This window comes from Kwoniella pini, chromosome 11 (assembly GCF_000512605.2).
Source record: "Kwoniella pini CBS 10737 chromosome 11, complete sequence".
NCBI classification, from domain to species: domain Eukaryota; kingdom Fungi; phylum Basidiomycota; class Tremellomycetes; order Tremellales; family Cryptococcaceae; genus Kwoniella; species Kwoniella pini.
Genome location: NC_091726.1, coordinates 615,921 through 636,431, shown reverse-complemented (window position 1 = coordinate 636,431; position 20,511 = coordinate 615,921). Strand labels below are relative to the sequence as shown.

The 20,511-nt window shown below is 41.1% G+C and overlaps 7 protein-coding genes across 7 annotated transcripts; 4 read left to right on the top strand and 3 right to left on the bottom strand.

Moving 5' to 3' along the window:
- Positions 1–144: 144 nt before the first annotated feature.
- I206_107572 (protein mgr2) lies at positions 145–989 on the bottom strand (the record flags this gene model as incomplete). Its single annotated transcript, XM_019157617.1, has 5 exons — positions 145–276; positions 405–498; positions 627–678; positions 748–771; positions 941–989. 5 exons carry the CDS (start codon positions 987–989, stop codon positions 145–147), a joined length of 351 nt encoding a protein of 116 aa, XP_019009257.1.
- Positions 990–1,384: 395 nt separating this feature from the next.
- Positions 1,385–5,575, bottom strand: I206_107571 (uncharacterized protein; the record flags this gene model as incomplete). The annotated part of the gene is made up of 12 exons (XM_019157616.1): positions 1,385–1,566; positions 1,620–1,702; positions 1,772–1,994; positions 2,071–2,167; positions 2,235–3,432; positions 3,490–4,001; positions 4,060–4,347; positions 4,409–4,524; positions 4,588–4,662; positions 4,720–4,911; positions 4,970–5,478; positions 5,547–5,575. The coding sequence occupies 12 exons, from the start codon at positions 5,573–5,575 to the stop codon at positions 1,385–1,387; spliced, it is 3,504 nt and encodes a 1,167-aa protein (XP_019009256.1).
- A 481-nt stretch (positions 5,576–6,056) lies between these two features.
- I206_107570 (uncharacterized protein) lies at positions 6,057–6,759 on the top strand (the record flags this gene model as incomplete). The annotated part of the gene is made up of 4 exons (XM_070203546.1): positions 6,057–6,082; positions 6,165–6,314; positions 6,383–6,524; positions 6,700–6,759. 4 exons carry the CDS (start codon positions 6,057–6,059, stop codon positions 6,757–6,759), a joined length of 378 nt encoding a protein of 125 aa, XP_070059647.1.
- Positions 6,760–7,358: 599 nt separating this feature from the next.
- I206_107569 (uncharacterized protein) lies at positions 7,359–7,970 on the top strand (the record flags this gene model as incomplete). Its single annotated transcript, XM_019157614.1, has 1 exon — positions 7,359–7,970. The coding sequence occupies one exon, from the start codon at positions 7,359–7,361 to the stop codon at positions 7,968–7,970; it is 612 nt and encodes a 203-aa protein (XP_019009254.1).
- A 260-nt stretch (positions 7,971–8,230) lies between these two features.
- On the bottom strand, positions 8,231–10,851 carry I206_107568 (uncharacterized protein; the record flags this gene model as incomplete). Its single annotated transcript, XM_019157613.1, has 5 exons — positions 8,231–8,474; positions 8,639–8,997; positions 9,067–9,272; positions 9,341–10,784; positions 10,843–10,851. 5 exons carry the CDS (start codon positions 10,849–10,851, stop codon positions 8,231–8,233), a joined length of 2,262 nt encoding a protein of 753 aa, XP_019009253.1.
- Positions 10,852–11,247: 396 nt separating this feature from the next.
- Positions 11,248–16,116, top strand: I206_107567 (uncharacterized protein; the record flags this gene model as incomplete). The annotated part of the gene is made up of 10 exons (XM_019157612.1): positions 11,248–11,342; positions 11,408–12,364; positions 12,430–12,810; positions 12,877–13,179; positions 13,241–13,534; positions 13,590–13,812; positions 13,876–14,165; positions 14,237–14,564; positions 14,620–15,384; positions 15,445–16,116. The coding sequence occupies 10 exons, from the start codon at positions 11,248–11,250 to the stop codon at positions 16,114–16,116; spliced, it is 4,308 nt and encodes a 1,435-aa protein (XP_019009252.1).
- A 1,285-nt stretch (positions 16,117–17,401) lies between these two features.
- I206_107566 (uncharacterized protein) lies at positions 17,402–20,425 on the top strand (the record flags this gene model as incomplete). The annotated part of the gene is made up of 5 exons (XM_019157611.1): positions 17,402–18,209; positions 18,426–18,634; positions 18,715–18,828; positions 18,884–19,589; positions 19,692–20,425. 5 exons carry the CDS (start codon positions 17,402–17,404, stop codon positions 20,423–20,425), a joined length of 2,571 nt encoding a protein of 856 aa, XP_019009251.1.
- Between the last annotated feature and the right edge of the window lie 86 nt (positions 20,426–20,511).

Genomic DNA, 20,511 nt, shown 5'->3' with positions numbered 1-20,511 from the left:
TAATCTACTTCTTGTTGTTTTTAGTTTGTGATATATTCGGAATCTCTTCAATCCAATCCCCTTGAATATCCTGATAAACCTCTCCTTTAATTCATTTTCAATATATTGATCCTTCATTACCTCGGCCAAATGTGATCTTCACTTTTATTGTCTTGCTGATTCCATCTTCTTTCTTTCTTCAGATCTTTTCCAAGCCATCATAATAGGTTGTGAAATTATACCATTAGGAGAATTAGGTGGAAGTGCATAAGCATATTGAGATTCAGTTCGAATAACCTATACGAGTTTGGAAAAAAAACGAATTCAAGTCAGTTTAACACCAAATAAAGAATTTTCATTATCCTTTCTCATTTTCAGTAAAGATATAATCAAAGTCGATTGAAATTAAGATGAGAGAAACTCACAGATCCAATTGACATAAAAAATCCAAAAGTAGCTGCTGAAGATAACATATATTGTGATAAAGTAGCTACTAATCCTCTAGGTCCAGGTCCAGCTCTACAATTCGTAAAATGAATTATCATCAGTAAGAAGCTAGTGCAAATTTCGAAAAAGAACCTTCGATAATTGTTATATGCGGAAATCATTTGACAAATAAACAGATATTATTCAAAAGATTTACATACCTTAATACACTGAAAGAACCAAATATGAAACCGATTGTTAAACCAACACAACCTAATATAAAAAAATATAATATAAACACTTTGATTACAAGTTTTGATTTGTTATTGTGGTTTCACTTACTTCCCATTATAGCACCCATTTTCACTAAAAGGAAAATTAAAGTCAGCTAAATCGGATTCTAGATTCCATTGTCTTCTTCTAAATCTTCAACCTGAACGGCTCTCTTCAGCCCGACCAAACATATCTGATATATTTGGACACTCGTTCGCCGCCTGCCTCGATCATATCAGTGTCTCATTCAATCACTACTCACTCTTATCGAAAGTCGATCCGCCAGCTACTGTTTGAGGTGGAGGAGGCATTTTGAAGGAATATTATTTTAATTAGGTCGATAGTATTTGATTTTTGGTGTCTTTTTGAGGATTCTCCAGCTATAATTCTCCAAATAATGTCGAGATCAGGACTATGCTGAATTTGCTTTATTTATGTATCGGAAAAGATGTTCGAATCTTGCTTCTAGTGGATGGCGCTGGTCATTAGGCAAATAGCCAGAAGCCGAACTAACATTTCATGAAATATCAATCGTGGGAAAGTGGAGGTTGACCAATAATGTATACAATACATCAGAGATAATTTGATAGATTCCATTGGATACAACAGGGATAAATACAACACCTTTCTAGTGATGAAAGAGTAGAAACACATAATCTCGATGTCTTTGACAGGCGTGAGATTGGGGTTGAGCCATAATTTCAGATTATACCCTTCTGCATTTACAGCCGCATCCCGATGGACAAACACTCCATCCTCCAATGTTTTCAATAATTGGATTCTCCTCGGAATATTCAGTCATTGTGGTCTGTGTTCCAACATATGTCCGAGCAAGGATCTCATTAGGATTTGAGGCAGATTGGACGAGTGGTCGAAGTGGAGCTTGATCTGCAGCGCATTGCGTCAATTTAAGTAGAATGACAAAGAGATTGAAGACTTACTATGATATACCCTCATGCAAGTGCCGTGTCCGCCATGACCGCATTTTCGGCAACCAAGCCATAAACCCTTGACGACTTTCCGGCTGCTCGCATCGAAGACTATCAGAATGGTTCTACATATCGATGGAATCGTTTCACGAAACACAACTCACCAAACCGCGCATACTTTCGCACCAAGTTTACATCTCTTACACCACCAGAACTTTTTCCCTTCTACACCTATATCATCTAGCTCTCCTGTCGACTTGCCGCATCTTCCACAATGAAGTTTATGCGTTATGCCCTCGTTGATAGGTACGATCTGTAAAGAAGGTATATTGGAATACAGACGCATGTAGCTTGCTGGAAGAGGTAACCGATGACGCTCCAGCATGTCTGTGAATGGTGAATGGGATTAGCCTGAATGTTGGTCTCCCGAGAGCATATCCATGATTGACTATGAATAACATACCGACATAAGAGTGCGCAAGTCTCTCAACTTGCTTCGCTGGAAATTCTCCGACGGCAATTCCAACGATAGCGATAGTCGTGGCAAGTTGCATGTCACCCTACCGTGCCAAATAAGCCGACGTCAAATTAGAGGTTGTAAGTGTACAAAAATGTAAGATCACTCACATCATCAATACATCCTTCCCACCATTTCTTCAAAGCCTCCAGTCGACGTTTGCGATATGTCGCCCATTCTTGACGATTGAATTCCTCTTCATCCGCTTTGATAGCCGTTGGAATTTTAACCATATTGGCTGATTGATTAGTAAGATCTTTCGAGGTTTTCCTACTACCTTCTTCTGGTGTACTGCCTTTTCTAAGACTAGAGAACGGTAAAGGGCTATTTCTGAGTATTCTACTGGAGTCCAATGGGGTCGGTGAATCTCGAGACAGGTTGTTCAGAGCTGGTGTATTGGCAATAGTTGTAGGTGTATTTGAATAGTCAGCTTGGATCCCATATGGATCAGGCCAATCTGACATTGCCATAATTCGACTACTTGTCATCTTTGATAAACTGCTTTTCTTGCTGGTTGAATTGGACATTGTTCCTTTCTCTTCGGGTGCGGGTGGAGATTCAGCGGAGGAGGATCTTGATATAGGTGTAGATGCTCCTGTCGTAGTATTTGTAGCAAATTTCATATTTCTGATAGTATTCGAAATTGATCCGGTTGGTAAGATGACAGTGCCGCCCGAATCTTTGCGTGAATTCAGATCACTCGACAGTGTGTCTGGAGGCACAAACGCGAGAAATCTGGATTTGATTTTAGGTTCTTCTTCTTCAGAGTCACTGTCGGAGTAAGAATTGACAGAGGAACTAGCGCTCGAAGAGCTCGATATTCCGTCTTCTGAATGGAAAAAGGAAGAATCTACCCTGGTGAGTGGGACGGGGGCGGGCGAAGGGTATGGAACGTCGAATTTCGAGCTCAGATCCGGTGTACCATGTCTAGGCGAAAGATTAGGTGGAGTCGGTAGTCTTGCCGTGCTATTCATGGTTCCGGAAAAGATGTCTTCCTTGAAACCAGCTTCTCCAGAAAGGTTTTCCGAAGGGTTGAATTCTACTATCAAGTCTCTAACGAAGTTCCATAATCTCGCGTCGTCATCTCTTCCCAAAGATAAAGCTACATCACCATTCCACCTACACAGACTTTCAGGTATATCACCTTCGATTTTATACCAGTTCGCCAGATACGCAAATTCATCCCCATCTGTATCTGGCATAGGAAAGAATCCGAGAGTTTGCAGAGGCTCATAAGGTGGATTAGCAATTGACATTGCAGGTGCAGGTCTTCCTAATTTGTCCCAATGATTCACGTATTCAGGTTTACTAGATGCTCCAGCATCAGTCGTTTGCCTTCCACATACTCTTGAGCGTTGTACTCACACATCGTCAAAGGGGATCTCTCCCATTCTGAACTTATCAACCGCATAGACCATTTCTCCTTTCGGACTCCACGATATAACTTGTCGAGGAACTTGATCAAGGGGTAAAGGCAGGCTACCTACGCCGAATTTCCCCTTCACTTCCATTTGAGCGAATCCACCATTCTGGAAACACGCTACCAGATTATTATCACCGTTCGACCAGGTCACATCTACCGCAATGCCATCTTGGGAAGGTATAGCATATTTAGCAATATAGTGCCTTCGAACATGCCAAATTTCGAGGTGAGCGTCCTCATCCTGATGCTCGTGAGAGAAATAGTCTGACTGGGTTACTGAGTCAGGTTTCGGTGATAAACTGGAATCGGCAGTTGTCAAAGGTTGAATTAGAGGAACTACAACTAGTTCCGTGGGATGATCTGGACGCCATGATATTTTTCGGACAGGATGAGACGTATGTAAAGAATGAACTGGAGAAGGAGGCTTATCCCATTGCTGATTCATATCCCATATCTGTTCGAAAGGGTCATCAAGCTGCCATCTTCACTATCTGAAGACAAGTAGGACTCACTTGAACAACCTTGTCGGCACCTGCACTAGCAAGCCACCCTCCACCTCTTGTTCCATCACCATCTTCGTCGCCTTCCTTCCATTTCAGATCCAGCACAGTCTTACTGCCATGTGCGCCAAAAGCCTTGCCTATACTTCTGGAAGGTGACCGAAAGTCATATCGCCGAATACTTCCGTCTTCAAGACCAGTGACAAACTGATATGCATCTGTCGGACAGAACGTCAGGGAGGTGACAGGTGAAGAATGCTTCAAAGCTTTTCGATTGGATGGATCTCGTTCTCGTAGATCCTATCGTCACCAATGATAACCATAAGCGGGGATACTATCATGATGTCAGCATGACGCTTACCCAGAATCGCACACCGCCTTCAGTACCTCCTGTCAGCGCTAGATGACCATGGCTTGGAGAAGGGCACAGCCTTATGCAGTTCATTGGTCTGAAGGTCCCGCTAGAGATATCCTTGTCTGTCACCCCGAATGCGTCAGCTATTGATATACCTCTGGGGAGATGATCAGCCGATCGCTTACCTAGCTTGCCTTTATCTACATCAAACAGCATCAAATTGCCACTTGGAGTGGCTGTGACGATCTTACTCTCGAAAGCTGTAAAAGATGCTTCAGATCAGCACTCATAAGGCAGGATGCAATGAGACAGCTGACCTCCTACACCCCAATCGATGTCATTTACACCCTTTCCTACTGCCCAATTTGGTTTCCAGAGATTAACGACTTCTGAGATAGTCACACCCCCAATCCCTTTAGCAAGCGTAGATCTATCCTTAGTCTCATCTGATGCGAATATAGGTGTTGTCGATCCAGAATTAGGATCATGTATCTTCATTACCCTCAAATCTATCCTATTATTTAGCTTTCAAACTACCCTGGTCTGTGTGCACCAAGATTGACTTACATTGTCCACCACCTATAGCGTATCTTCCTTCTGGGCCTTGAGCCATGGCATTCAGTCTTGTATTACTAGAAGCACTATTCATACCCCAACCTCTCTTCCCCCCTAAGCCTGCTGTATTCATAAGATTCACCCTTACACCTCTATCTCTTTCTCTGCTTCGACTTTCAGATCGTACTCGAGGCGTCGATTTTCCTGAACCCTCATCTGTCATGTGTCTTAAAAATCCCGGTCTACCAGGTCGACTTAATCCAGCGTTAAGTAATCCTAAAGTAGTGAGAAAGCCTCTATCACCAGATTTAGAGGAAGAGGCGGGATAATAAATTGTTCGCGGATCATCGTAAATCAGATTTTGAACATGACGTCGATCTTGAGAATGCGATTGAGATGATCTTTGTTGTTGAGGATGAGCTTGAACATTGAAAGAAGGATCTAAAGGAGAAGAGACCCTTGGAGAATCACGTTCTCGAAGATGTATAGATGATGCATCGGATCCTGAGCTTGGTATTGCCCTTTCAATATTTGTACCGTCAGCTGTGACACAATAAAGAAAGGTTAAGGTGAAAAACATCGGACATACGATGAGAAGGCATTTGTAAGTCGATTCATCGTTGTTGCAATTCTCAAGCTATATCAGCGAATTCATCGCGCTTTCGATTTTTGGCCGATGAAACTCTTCCTGTTTGACAAGATACCACTCGAAACGCTGCGATCTGTTGAAATGATCTTCGTTAGTATGCCTTGTCGTTCATGAAGCAATCTCTCAGAGCCTTTCGTTTCGACCGATTACTACTCTCATCTCAGCTTTACCTCTCGGATCAGGAACACAATCCTAACAATTAGACCGGGGCACCAAAAAACAGTTCGGGATAAAATGAATTAAAAACAATAGACGCAGAAATTCGATAGACTCACTTTCTCATGCATGGATGATTTGATTCCGTTGCTCTGCTTTAACTCCTTCGTATTGGGCTATCTGTGAATGGTCAATTCAACACAAGCATACAAGATAGTGGATATCATCACACTGGTATTGATTCTCACACCAACTTAAGCATCTACAACGAAAAGAGGAATCAAGACAGGCAAGATGTCGCAATTTCATGGATTCAGACAGTATGTAGACTTTCGAAAGGCCAATTGGAGTATGAAGGAGGAAAGAAGAATGCAAAAACTGACGCATGTTTTCGTTGAATAGAGATATGCCCCCACCCGGTGGGTATGAAGCTATCAAATATAAGCGAAATTTACCAGTACGAGGAGTAGGGGGTGCAGTTGTTTTCAGCGCTGTCACTGCTATATGTGCATTTGGATTTTGGAGAGTTGGTGCAGGAAATGTCGAAAAGAGGTGAATGATTTCAGACCCCAAAAGGTATCATATTGGCAACGCTAATATACTTATCTATTTTGCTGTAGAGAATTGAAACGTGAGCGAGCATGGGCAAGAATTAACATAGTGCCATTATTATTAGCAGAACAAGATAGAGATGCTTTTAGAAGACAACAAGCTGCTTTGGCAAGGGAAAAGGAAATTATGAAAGATTATCCAGGATGGGAGGTGAGTGATTCATTCCAATTCTGGAATCGTGCTTTGAAGAATATCTGGCATATTGGTGGAGCGACCTTGCAGAACACCTTCAAACAGAAATGAAAGAGTGACGATGATTTAGGACATCTTGTGTATAATTAGTCGTTCGGATCGAAATCGCTGATATTCTGTCTGAATTCACTAGGCCGGAAAGAGCACATACAATTCTTCACGATATACACCCAACACTATTGTCGTACTTTAGAATATTTCTTTTCTCCTCAACGAACCTTAAAGATGTATCATCATTGCATATGAGCGGTACATCAATAACAGTGTTGTTTAGTGCAGCGTATTGCCTCATCATGACTTGATTCGACCAAAACATCGACGGCATCTGATTCTATTAGGCCACTGATAATTGTCAAATTCCATTCATTATCCAGTACCAAACAGTTCAAGCTCGAGACAGTCAATAACTTACTTGAAACAGGGATTGATATATTGATTGGTCAGATCCTTTGATATGTCCATAAAGGATTGTAATTCCACCTCAAGATAAAGATCATTGAAACGCTACTGACTAGGTTGCATAGATGAGAGCTGAGATTGATTCAGTAAGTATTGATGACTCTTGTTTTTGCTGAAGTTCCCGGTGCAAATCTGATGTCAAAATAAGAAGAAGAAGACAAAAGCTATACTACAAAATCATTGACCTATCTCAATCAGGTTATAACAACCATAAAATAAAGAGTCGTTGTACAAACAACCAATGAAAGTAGATTTCCCACAAAAATCATTCTCCTCAACACTCAGAACAATCCCATTCAATACATGCTTCTTCATTCTCCGAATTTAAACGATATGTCATGTTATCCTTACATCTCAATACCATTTCCCACTTTTTTGATCTGTTTTTCATATCCTAAACCTAAAGCACAAGTACCATGTTTAGCAGAATTACGCAAAAAAGCTGAATTTCTATCATCGTCATCATCCAAAATTACTAATACGAATTATTCTCAAAGAGAAATTAAATTTCCGGAAAAAGTTACTTCAAAAGGTTTACCAATACCAATATCAATACCTAAATTTACTTTTACATCATATTCAACTCATACTTTTCAATCTTCAAATTCCTGTCATTTATTGTCCTTTGATATGATACCTAGAAAAGAAGATGAAGAAGACAAAGTTAAAGAAAGTATCAATTCAGATGATATTGAATATGGATTTGATCAAATTTATAGATTAGGTAAAAAACCTAACAAACTTTATAAGTTGAATAGTAATGAAGGTTATGATATTATTAAATATGATTTACAAAAGGATATTACTGAAATACAATTAACACCTAAAATCAATAGCTTTTCAATTAAAAGTAATTATTATAAAAGAGATATACAATATAACGAGGCAAAGAACGAAATTAGACATGATTCTACTGATCCTGATTTATCTTGGCCATCCTGGTAAGCGATCTTTCCATTCAAATAAACTATTGACCAACGATTACGAGTGTGAACTAACCCAGTTGAAATAGGTTGAAATGTAGCTTTTGTATATGAGATAATCCCAGTTTCATGTTGTTCTTTGTCGACAAAACGCTGTCAGACCAAGCTCGTTGTAGTCAATAACGCGTGAACATATCGTGTACCGTAAGTCATGAATGTTCCAATTTTATGCATATACAACATTATTAAATCAAAAAGCATCATGCAATGCAATAAAAAAGCTCAATCAGGCATTTCTCTGGTTACTAATCTTTCAAAGGCTTTTTCTTTCCATCCATCATTTGATAACCAATCAAATAAATTATGTTCATTTAAACCAAATACACTTAATTTACCATCTATTGAATCATCATAAATTTCTCCTCTTAATCTTGCACGTTCTTTTTCTCTTAATTGAATTGCTAATGTAGCAGAATTATAACCTTCTAAAACTGATAAAATTTCATCATGATCTGGATAATATAATCTATAAAGAAAAAAAATCATAATCAGCTCTAATCATTACTGAGACACGTTGATGTCAAAAGGTAATTATTAAAGGTAAATTTTCGATTTTCCACCCCATGAAATTCGCTCAATTTCGGACCTGGAAAAAAGTAAAGCAAAAGGGCTGGGGGCTAGACAACTTACCTAGGTTCTAAAAACCCGAAAATTGCTAAAGCAGCTCTAAATATAAATCCATCACCATCTAACATAATTTGATCCCATAATCTACAAACACTTTCAAAATCAATTTGTTCAACTAACATACCTCTAAACCAACCTTCAGGTACTCTAAGGCCAAGATTTTTACAATTAGCGTAGATTTTAGGATAGGAATCAGCTTGAAGATTTTCTAATACTCTATAATATGCATCTATTTCGTCAGAAATTTCAGAATAGAAAGCTCTTAAACATGGTCTAGATAGTAAATTAATCAAGGAAATAAAGGCTTCAGATGGCGGAGAGACTAAAAGGAACATTGCTGATAAGTGAGATATATATGGTGCCTGTCCAAAATGAGTGAAGATCAGGTCACTTCGTCAGATTGATTTCGGTAAGAAGTACAGAACACTTACGTATCCCTGTCCATCATCTGACCGATAGACTACCCAAGCACAAATCAATTCTTTCAAGTCGTCTCTGAGAGGACTACCACGGTGAAACAGCCTCAAGGTCGGTAAAGTCTTATCTATGTCTAGTTCCATTCGATCCAAAATGTCTTGAGGAAATCGACCGGACTTTTGAGCCTTTTCCGATCGGGTAACATATGATTTGTAGGCGTCTATAATATTATTGGTCTTGATCAGCTCAATCCGACAGGCCGCTTGCAAGTTATGATTTCGAATTTACCTCTGGAAACCGCTAATGGATTGCCAATAGCCAAACTCCAAGCTTTCCCTCTTAGATGAGAAGGAATTCCATCAAACCATAATTTCCTCAAATTTGAATCGTTTTGTACTTTCCCTACACTAAATTCTCCATGTAACAAGGATTCCCATTTGGGTGTGACAATAGCCAACTTCTTTTCCTTTTCTAAACGTTTGATTTCTTTGAGCTTTTGTAATTGTTTCTCATGTTCACGAGATTGTGCCATCATTTCTTCCCATTGATGTAAATGGATCTCATCTTCCTGTTTATCTTTTGGAGGCAAATATGCAGGTCGTGTATGTGATCTAACTTTCTCGAATGTCGATATTGTTTCTTTGACACCAATTCCATGTTCATGACTACCAGCCGCATTTGCTGGACCGTTGGAAGAAGAAGCTGTCGATAATCTCTTATGATTCGAAGGAGGAGGCGATGTTGGATTGAAAGAAGTTGAAGAAGAAGGTATAGGGAAAGGAAATGGATGCGCCGGCGGAGCGGCTAATCTAGGTGTACTTTCTAGATCACCAGAGTCTTGGTTATCTCCATTTTGAGAGGTCTGGTCTTTGGAAGACCCAACAGAATGAACAGAGGATGCTGCAGATGTTCGACGGATGCCATCGGTTTGAGCGCGAACATGATTTTGAGGTTGGATGTGATCCGGGGTTTCCCCTATAGCATATCGTTGACCTTCTTTAGTCATTCCGAAACCACCCCAAGATTGACGACCTTTCCTTTCTGGGCTAACATATGTTGGGCTCACAGGAGGAGGTACAGTAGGAGTCATAGGCGGTGTGGAACTAATAGGTATGGATTCGAAAGGCGCCTCTTCAATCTCTGCTTCGTCCGCATCCTTCTCCGACTGCATAACAGGCGTGACATTCGGTAAGGATGGTTTCAGGTTGAAACTAGGAGGCGGAGAGGATGATCGTGATGATCGTAAAGAGAAAGACCTCCGAGATGGAGATGCCGATACTGGTGGAGATAAGGTCGTAGGAGATGAGAGAGGTATCTTTGTCGGGGAATACACTTCCAGATGCCCATTTGGCGTGAGTGAACGATGATGAGAGGAAGGGGTTGGAGAACGAGTCAATGCTCTTTCCGACTTGGCACTGGATTGTCCTTGGGATGGTGTTACGGAGAAATAGTCATTAGCAGGTGATGACGCTCTTGTCGGAGAAGTCAATGACACTCCAATATCCCCATCTATGTCTTCTATCGATTCCAGCTGGTTTATGGCGAGAGGAGTCGGAGTGGCCTTGCGAGCATTGGGTGAATTGGAATGACTCGGTCCAGCTTCGCTCGTTTCGGAGTTCAGTGATATGCTGGATAACGAAGGTCCCAGGGATATGTCGCCATTCGGGGATGGGGATGGCGGTGAGGTCAAGTGAGAGGGAGATTCCGAACGACCCGGCGATATGTCCGTTGCCTAACTCGACATCGTCAAGACTTATACAGCGATTCCGAGCGCGATATGATTGACTTACGGTAATCATTATGAAGTCATTACTGTTCAGACTCTGATCTCCTTCCGTCTCTGACACAAGTCTTCTTGTTGTACAATTTGAACCACAAGCAAATAAGGTGAACCGAGCGAAATATGTCGAGTTTTTATTGTTGATCTGTCAATAGCAATCTCTCGAAGACGCGCTATGAGAGGTCTTCCACGTCATCATATTCTGTTACTTCGCAAAAAGTTGGAAATACATTTCAGAAAGTTTACATGCAAATGAGCCAAACAGAGCGATCCACTACTTCATGCGTCCACAGCTGCCCAACGAAGCATCGTTCTGAAGGAAACTGAGCGGTAGCAGTCCGATATATCAAGCGGCCCAGGTCATGTGCCGGATCTGAGTAAATCTAGCGACCGTTCATCGCACATTGAAGTCGACATGGCAAATCAGGCAGTAGATCCTCAAGAGAGCAAGAGTCTGGAAGCATGTAGAAAGTCTCTGGCGAAAGCTAAGAAAGAGCAGCTACAAGATGGGTGAGTCTCTCTGCTCTCTTGTATGACCGACTGCTCATACTGATATTATTGTGAGGACTGTATAGTGACGTTATCGCACAAGCAATTGATTTGGTCCTTAATTCCTATCCTCCGAGTTCGAATGTAGACGTAAAGCAGCTCGAGCTTCTCATAGTAATTCTGCGCCAATTGAACTCTATCCTATCTTCCACTTCCACTGATGTCGAAGAGTCTGTGATGTTCCTGGTGTACGACAGACTGGTTCCTGCCTTTCAGCCATCCAGCCATCTGTCCTCTTTGATCACGATCAACCTAGAACATCCTCAGAAAGTACAACAACAGCGAGCTACCGAGGCCCTATCTTTAGCTGGTCAGCTCTCCACTATACTTCCATCACCTTCAACATCAACTTCAACCAATCAAAATGCCATATTCATGCTGCCTGTTTTCCGACAAGCCATTCAAGGAGGTATATCAAGAAGATCAAATCTCACAATTATTGCTTCTTTACTAGAATATATCCCTTTATCCGTTATTCCTGATCGTCTTTTAGTCAGCTTGTTAGGTGATCTGGGTGTAGTGGATTGTGCAAATATTCGTTCTACTATAATCGTTAACCTACTGGTCAAACAAATTTCCACTCAATTGGCATCCAGAGGAAGTTCATGGATTATCGAGAAGTTATCACCATATTTCGATCCTGAATTACCACATTCAGTCATGGTGAACGTTAATCGGTACCTGCTTCCTTCACTGTTCAAGATAGACTCATCATACGTTTCGCTGTTTCTGGACGTTCTTTCTGGTGAATCGACTCTCTTCGGAACGTGGGTGACGGTAGCTTCTTTGGGAGTTTCTTTGAAAATTATCAAAATCAAGGAATTACCTCAAAAGGACTTGAAAGATGCACTATGCCATGAAGATGCAGATGTAAGGCTTCGAGCGTTTGAGCTGGTCTCCGCATCAAAAGATCAAATCGACGAAGATGTGTTGGGTTTGGTCAAAGAGGGGTTCAGATGGAATAATGATCTACCTTCCGCCGGGTGAGTTTGTCAAATCACCCCTCAACTGACTTGCATTGCGTACTGAAATTTGGTGAAACAAATAGGAGTCGATCAACCTTTTCTTCTTCGACATATGCATTTCTCGTCCGATTACATCAACTTGAGACATATACTCGACGTATAAATCGTAAGAAACCAAATACAGAATCTATAAAAAGCGAACAAGAATCTTTATCGCATATCTTACCTATGACAGAATCATTTCATATGTGGTTTTTGCAGTATTTGGATCAAGGATTGATTCAAGCTAGAAGATTCCCTGTTTTCAAAGTTCTATTAGCTTTAAACCTTTTAGGTAGATATTTAGAAGTGTTTCAGGAGTCGCGAGATATCCAAATTAGGATATTCACAAAAGACAGGGTTGAAATGTTATTCAGCTGTCAAATGAGTGAATTTACCGAAGTGCGAAATAGATCTAGGAAAATGTAAGAAGCTGTTTTCGCTTATCTTGGAATGGCCGGACAGCTGATTATGCGCTTTTGAATGTATAGATTAGAATCCGCTACTATACCATTCGAAGGTTATGAATCTTTGTCCACACCAGCATCCCAGGCTTTACTTGATTCGGCCTTGACTTCAATCAACTTATCCAGGAAAACCCAAGCGGAAGCTGGTAAAACTACATTGTGTATACTATTCAGCAAATTAATTGTCGATCAAACAAAGTATTCTCAAGCTCTAGCTTTTGTAGGAAGTTTAATTACAAAGTTGGAAAGTGCTATCGAAATTGTCGAAAAAGATCTAGTAAGAGGCATAGAAGAATACCCATTACACGGATCACTAGCTGCAATAGGGTAAGAACAGTCCCGTAATTTATAGTCTGAATATTGCTGACATGACATTCATCGCTATTAGGGATTTACTCTTGTGTCTCGATTTGAGCTCATCAGAGGCTCAACAAGCATGGCGACCCACTTTTCATCACCTTTTCACCTTGATTGACAGGATATGGAACATCACCAAAACAGTAATTTCGCTTGCCCCCTCAAACGTGGAAGGAATGGCAGATTCTGATAGACCAGATCACGAGATTGCCAGAGCATATGAAGTGATGGCTTCGACTGGTGACGATGATGACGACGGTGAGGGAGATGGAATGGATCATACAGGCTTATTATCCGGGTGTTGGAGAGCGACGCGGAATGCAGGGTGTGTAAATGTCTTCCTCTTCACACCAACGCAAGCTCACACCTATGCGTTGCAGAGAGCTACTGGCTACGATCATTTCGTCACCTATCACTCGATCATTTAATCAAGTCATTTGGTCAAAAGACGATATAAATCGAGCTGGTCAATCCTTTCTGACCTGGATGCATGAGATCAGACATCGAGGGACCTTTTCAAAGATAGCTAATGCTTTCGCTGTACTTATTGAAGCTGTACGGCCTGTCCCAGGCTTGAGAACGTTATGTGATGAATGGCTTCAAGTGAGTTTTCACACCGTTTCCCTACTGGTGAAAAGTAGTTATTAACAAAGATTCTCCTTATAGCATGAATTGCTTACTATCGCTTCAGATCAACACTCCACTACAAGGAGATCAGCTGCCTTGCCGTACTCAATATTATCGATAGTTTCATCCGATGAAGCACTTCTCGACACCGCATTGACATCTTTGTTGAATCTCGCTAAAGTGGATAACAAGGCTACCTCGAACGTGACTAAAGTACACGCTTTCAATGTATTGAAAATCGTCATGTTAGACGCAAGACAGACTAAGTGGTTTGGAGTGTGGTTCGAAAGAGGCGTGATCACAGCTTTGAGAGCATTCGAGTCAGAAGAGTGAGTACGACATACTTGTCAATTCCAGTAAATATTTTTGGACCAAAGCTAATATTATGTATTTGTCGCAGTTGGAATGTCCGAAATGTGGGATTAATCCTTTTCTCCACATTGGTTCATCGATGTTTATCGCCAGCAAGAGGCGGACAAGATCTTTACAACTCAAGATCGACTTTATTGACCAGACAATCATTCTCTGCGTTTCATTCGAGATATCCACAAATTATTCCTTACATCACAAGATATCTGGAGGCTCACCAGGATGAAAGTGGTAAACATTCACCGTTATTCCCCATCTTGATCATAGTAAGAAGTCTACGGTATGATCAAGATTCTGAAGATCTCGTCATGGCTTTGAGGAATGTGGTGCGGCGGTATTTAAGTAGTAAGGAGTTTCAGGTGTGTACCATCATATCGAACAAACTGTGGAGAACCGCAGCTGAAATTGTAATAGGTTCGACAAGTCGCTGCTCAAGCTCTGTCATCGATGACTTCACCAGCCGATTCGCTTGATGTCGCTTTGCAAATTCAGTTCACAGAAAAAGACGATCTTAACACTATTCACGGTCGTATCTTGTATCTTGAACAGCTAATTTCGAATGTTATAATCTGGTCAAATAATTCAGACTCATCACAAGAAGCTTTCGGAAAATTGTTGTTGGAATTGATTGATCGTTACGTTCCCGGTAGATGCCCGCCCATCACTCAAGCGGTACTTGCATGCGTTCTGTTATACAAAAAACATGCGTCTTCCGGCGCAGAAGAACTCATAAATACAACACAAATTCGATTGAATCGGTATATCAATTCGAAAGAGGAAAATTACTTCGCACCTGGCGACGACGCTCGACAGATCGCTTCGGTGACTTTCCTTCTGCTCAATCAACCCAACGAAAACCTTTTCTTGGGCTTACTTTCCAATTCGTCCACTGAAATAGAAGGTACTTTGGCTTTGGAGCACTTTTCTCGGCTGCAGCTTTTATGGACAACTCAAACCTTTGAAGTGATTTTGGACATAGCATTGACTGGGCGGAGTGGGCAGAGCATCAGGGTCCAGGCTTTAGATGCGTTATCCCGCACGACTTGGCCTATTGACGTAATGAAGAATCTCAAAGGACAATGGGCTAGCATCGAAGAACAAATAGGAAGAATTGTCAAACTTAGATGTGTTCCGGTTAAAGAAGCTGCTCTAGTCACGCTTGGTTGGGCTATTAAACAGGTAAGTGACTGACCGCTTTCCAAACTGTATGCTGAATGCTAATCTGACACATCGTTCTAGTCGAATGCTGATCAAGATGGGTCATCTGTCGGCCTTCTTCGCGAAAAATTGGACTCGTACTCAGCCTCTATCTTATCATTCTCACACGAAGATCAATCTCAACCTTCGCGATATGCAGCATTAAAATCTCTTACTCATCTTACATCGATTTTTTTTGAAATTCCTAATTCAAATTTACATAGATCTTTGCTTAGACTGATTCAAGATGATGATGAAGAAATTCGTTTTGGTGCATCGGAAATAATTTCCAAAGGTTTAGGTTATAATCGTGGATCTGTCCAAGCTAAATCAATAGAAATCTATTGGAAATGGTTAGAAGATCATTTAAAATCCTTAGTTACAAATCAAAGAAGTCAATGGTTAAATTGGATAAAAGATCTATCAATTGATGAAAAAGGTTATGAAAATGATTTAAAAATTTATGAACAAGAAAAGAATAGTATAAATGTTTTATTTGAAATTGAACCTTGTAATATATTTCGTGATCCACTTATTGATTTGTTTTATTCAAATAAGTTGATACGTAATCTTAATTTAAATTACATTATTGAATCTACCAAAATGATTGATTTAGAGAATGGGAAAGTTTTAAGTCCGATTGATGATGCTTGGGAAGCTAGAAGGACTTTACTCCGTAGAAAACAATATCAAAATCCTGGTTTTCTCATTTGATTCAAATGCGAATCATCATTGTAGGAGAAGGAAGATGATGCATTCATCTATCTTTGTTGTATTTATGCATTCATGCACATTTATCTTTCTCTTGTTATAACCACTATAGACGATCATCATATATGCATGAATTGTAGAATGAGTTCAAGTGATAATCTTGAGAGTGACTATGCGCAGGTGCGATGTTATCTCTCGGTTAAATCGGCTCATTTCGAGATTTAAGCTTAAGCTTATCTCTTAAACCTTTTGAAACAATTTTGATCATTTTCGCCACTCTTCGTCATCAAAAAGGGGAAATCGTTTCACTCTTTGATTATTCAACGCTCGGACCTTTTGCTTAATACAACCTACATTACGCTATGATCCTTTCATCACCTAATCAACTGATATGATGTATTTAAAAGAAAGAAAACACGACTTTTTCTTGTTTATTCAACACATAACTCTTCGATTCATTCCATTATTTCAACTTCTCGTTCAAGGGTTATTCTTAGGTCCCATCAAGAAACATTGATTCCCCATTCTTGATAGCTTGTTTTATCTCCGTGTATAAGTGACTGTACCTACGTGTTTCTCCATGTTACCGAAATTCACCTCGTGGGAAGATCTTGATTTAGTACTCTAAGAGATTCAAAGGAGAACAATAAGTAAATCACTTGAAGGTGGATAGATTTTGAAGGAGATAGATAGAAAGGTCCGTGAGGATCGGCAAATGAAGACTAGCGATCAAAGATTTGCGTGATCTGTGGCTTGTTGGTTTAATCAGATTGACATAAAGCACTTCATCGTACGAACAAGTCCAGGCGATCAACTGCCGCAAGATCACTGAATAGGAAGATACAGGTGGGGATTCTCAAAGGCACATTCGGAAGGTGTATTGAATTGTATGAATTAACGAAAATGAGAGTCACACTCTCCATCAACTAAGATTCATCGGATCAAGGAAATAAAGTGATTCTGTACATTTATGTTGTGATACGTCCTCATCCTTCAATAGCACATCAACAATAAACTGAAAGCATCAATGGACATAAGTCCATTCCTCGATAGAAATAACTACTTTGAACATCTTCTTGGAAAGTTTTTATTGTTCGAAGATATACTTGAATTCGAGCAGTATCTGAACTACACTAGAGATCTGCCCCATAAGATCAATAGTCAACATCACTGGTATATAATACAATCAAAACAAAGTTGAAATATCACCAAATTGATAGACAATAACAAAACAGCGCTATCAATCATACCTTCTTGATACATCTTAATCTTCTTGGTCATGTCGACCATGCCAGAATCACCTTGCCAGCCCCGCCCACGTTATCATCCATATTCGCTTAACTCACATATCAATACCAATTTACTAAATCATCGACGTGGTTCACCATCAGTGGTATCAAATGTTACATCATATGCACCATCAATAGCTTCAACCAATACTTCAATATCACACCCACAACCAAGACAGAACAATCTTAGAATCAAAATCGATACCAATGTGGCCCCTAGTTCGCATATATGGGATGAGTTTTACAAAGAACGTAGAAGACCTGTCAAAAGCCTCGGCGATGATGAGGAGATCAATGATAATGACCGGAAATATGAAGCAGCTACCCCTCGTGCAATAACCAATACGCTGCCCATCAGCAATGAGTATGCGGATGCTCAAACTTATACCGGTCTTGGTCTAGATATTGGAGGAAGTCTGACGGATGATATACCAATAACGGATTTACTGTCAATGTTTGCTCTACCTCCGAATATAGCAACACCCAAGTCTGCTCAGAACACAATTCAGAATGCGCTCTCGCAAGAAGCAGGAATTGGTGACTTTCCGGGAGCAGAATTTCTGGATTTGCCAGATACAGCTTCCACTATAGAGTCTCAATTCCCAGGATTAGATACCTTTGATTTTGGTCAATTCGACTTCTCATCATTCATACAGCCAAGCCTGACGAGTAACGAACAAAATAGCATTTCACAAGCGAATATCTCTGAGACAAATTTGGAGTTTTCGCCACTTAACGATTCAGCTGTACTAATCGGATTGGGAACGGCTAGGGGTGATGATACAGACAATACGTCTACTTTGAATCGTAAGTACCCCTGGTGCTATTCAGAAGCAAAAGATGAAACGACGGACTGATGGCTTTTCGTTATTCTCATTCTTTTCATATTATACACGACTAAAAATCATGTTTGTGTGTATACCTTCCACCTTGATTCTCCATCAAAAGCCTCGACCTTTTGTACTGTACCTTTGGCCAACTCTCTTGGGGCGTGTGAAGCAAGTCAGTCTGATCCTATACCAGAACAAGAGAACAATAAGAATTCGATATTTTTGGATTCAGATAAATGCACCTATCTTGAGTCGAATAAGCCGGCTATTTCATCGAAATCTCCAACTTATCTACAGAACATAAAGATGAGATCTATACCAAGCGATAAAGATGTGATTCAATTTCAGAAGAAAGTATCAGGTATAGCTGCCAAGTTTTATACTTCCCTAGCTGATTTATTTGTAAGTTCTTTGCATTTGCTTTTTGCCACTTCATCCTTTGGAACTATAACGCACGGTCATTACTGAAGAAAATCCTAAAGGAAAATACTCCCAATGAAACTATCAAGCTTGGTATGTCCCGTAATGCAATGATTGTGGACAACGAGACTATTCCTGGTGTACTTGAGGATATCAAGAGTCTGTGCAGTAGACTTGTATGTCAATTTACGTTATCTTATCTCTGCATGGTCGCTGACGTGACCCACATAGACCGCCAAAGCGGCCGATATCCCAGGCTACCCTGCAGATGTAAAAGACATGCTGGCGAGTAGCGCTGACTCCCCTCAGTCTGGTCCTTTGTCGATGTCATCGCTTGTCACAATCAACGATAAACCCCGGCATAGTATACAGAAAGGGTCTCTGGCCGAACCCATTGATTTGACTGCAGCTACGCCTCGATCGCCACGATCAAACGGGTCAACTCCGACTCCAACGCTCGACAGACCTCGAGATCCACTTCCCGCAGTGCAGCCACAGAATTCCCCTCATTTCACGCCCAGAAGACAAGTCTTGGCCTCATCACCGAGATCAAACATAGCTTTCAAGCGATTCCATGATCCTTTCACTCCCGAATCCATGGGTACAGGTCCGTTGTCGGTTCAGCCTACAACTTCTCCTATGGACACCACTGACACTCCAGCTTATACACCTGCTTCAAATGCTAATGTAGCCATTCCCGCTCCTTCCAGAGTGCTGCTCGATTTGCCACCGTTGAGCAGTACAAGCACCAGGGTCATCCATGGACCGTGGAAATTATGTGAAGTGGAGCGATTGCGCACGTTAGTGGCGTTCTCTCAAGATGTCGAAGACAATGCGCCCATAGATCATATAGATTGGACATGGGTAGTTGACAATTTTGGGGGAACAAGGAATAGACATCAAGTCCTCATCAAGGCGGTGGAGCTGGGATTAAGGGGTAAGCATATTCTGCTTTCTGGTGAATCTCTCGGAAACGATCTCCTTCCTAAGGCAAACAGCGACACCTGGCCGAATCGAAGCTGAAGTCGTTTTACGACAGAAACATCAACACATTATAGCCGACGGATCAAGCAGAAAGGCTATCGGGATGCTGTTGTAGCCATGGAATCCGATCTACAAGACACCGTGCGAGACCCACCTAAGAGCCCTTTACCCCCACTTCTAACTTCGGCAAGAATCACCCCCAATCGAAAAGACAGCTTTACCTCATCGAACTTAATGCCTTTCAGGGGGGAAAGCGAAGCTCCAATCGACGATGGTACACCAGTTCCAACAGGTGCCGGCCAACCAGCAAAGGCGTCCGCAACCCCAGCAAACACCGGCAGAAGGGAAAGTATAACATCTAGATCTAGTCCATCACTTACCACCCAGAAATCACCAAGAATTTTGCCCAGGGGTTTGGATCTGACTTCGCCGACTCATACGGTATCAACAAGGATAAGTACATCACCAATTCGTGGACCAGCATCTTCAACTTCTTCGCCATTCGCACCCAAGTCGAGACTAAATACGATGGGCTTCAAACCTTACGCTCATCCTACTGCACCAGTAGGCCCCTCTACTGCTCCTCCCAAGATGTATCCTCGACACGCTTTACATTCCAGATCATACAGTGGGTTTAGCCTGTTCACCATGCCTGGAAATGAGAAAGAATGGATGAGACCAAGTGTGATTAGTCCGACATTCGGTGGATTTGGTATGAAGGGATATCAATTAGCTCCGCTTTTTGCAGAAAATCAGGATGATGGACCATTGAGTGACGATAAACGATAGGTATAAGGGTACAAAAGCGAAAGGAAGAAGGTAGCTAGATTGCGAGGGTTCAGGTAGATGATGGAATGATTACAGATCTGTGCGGA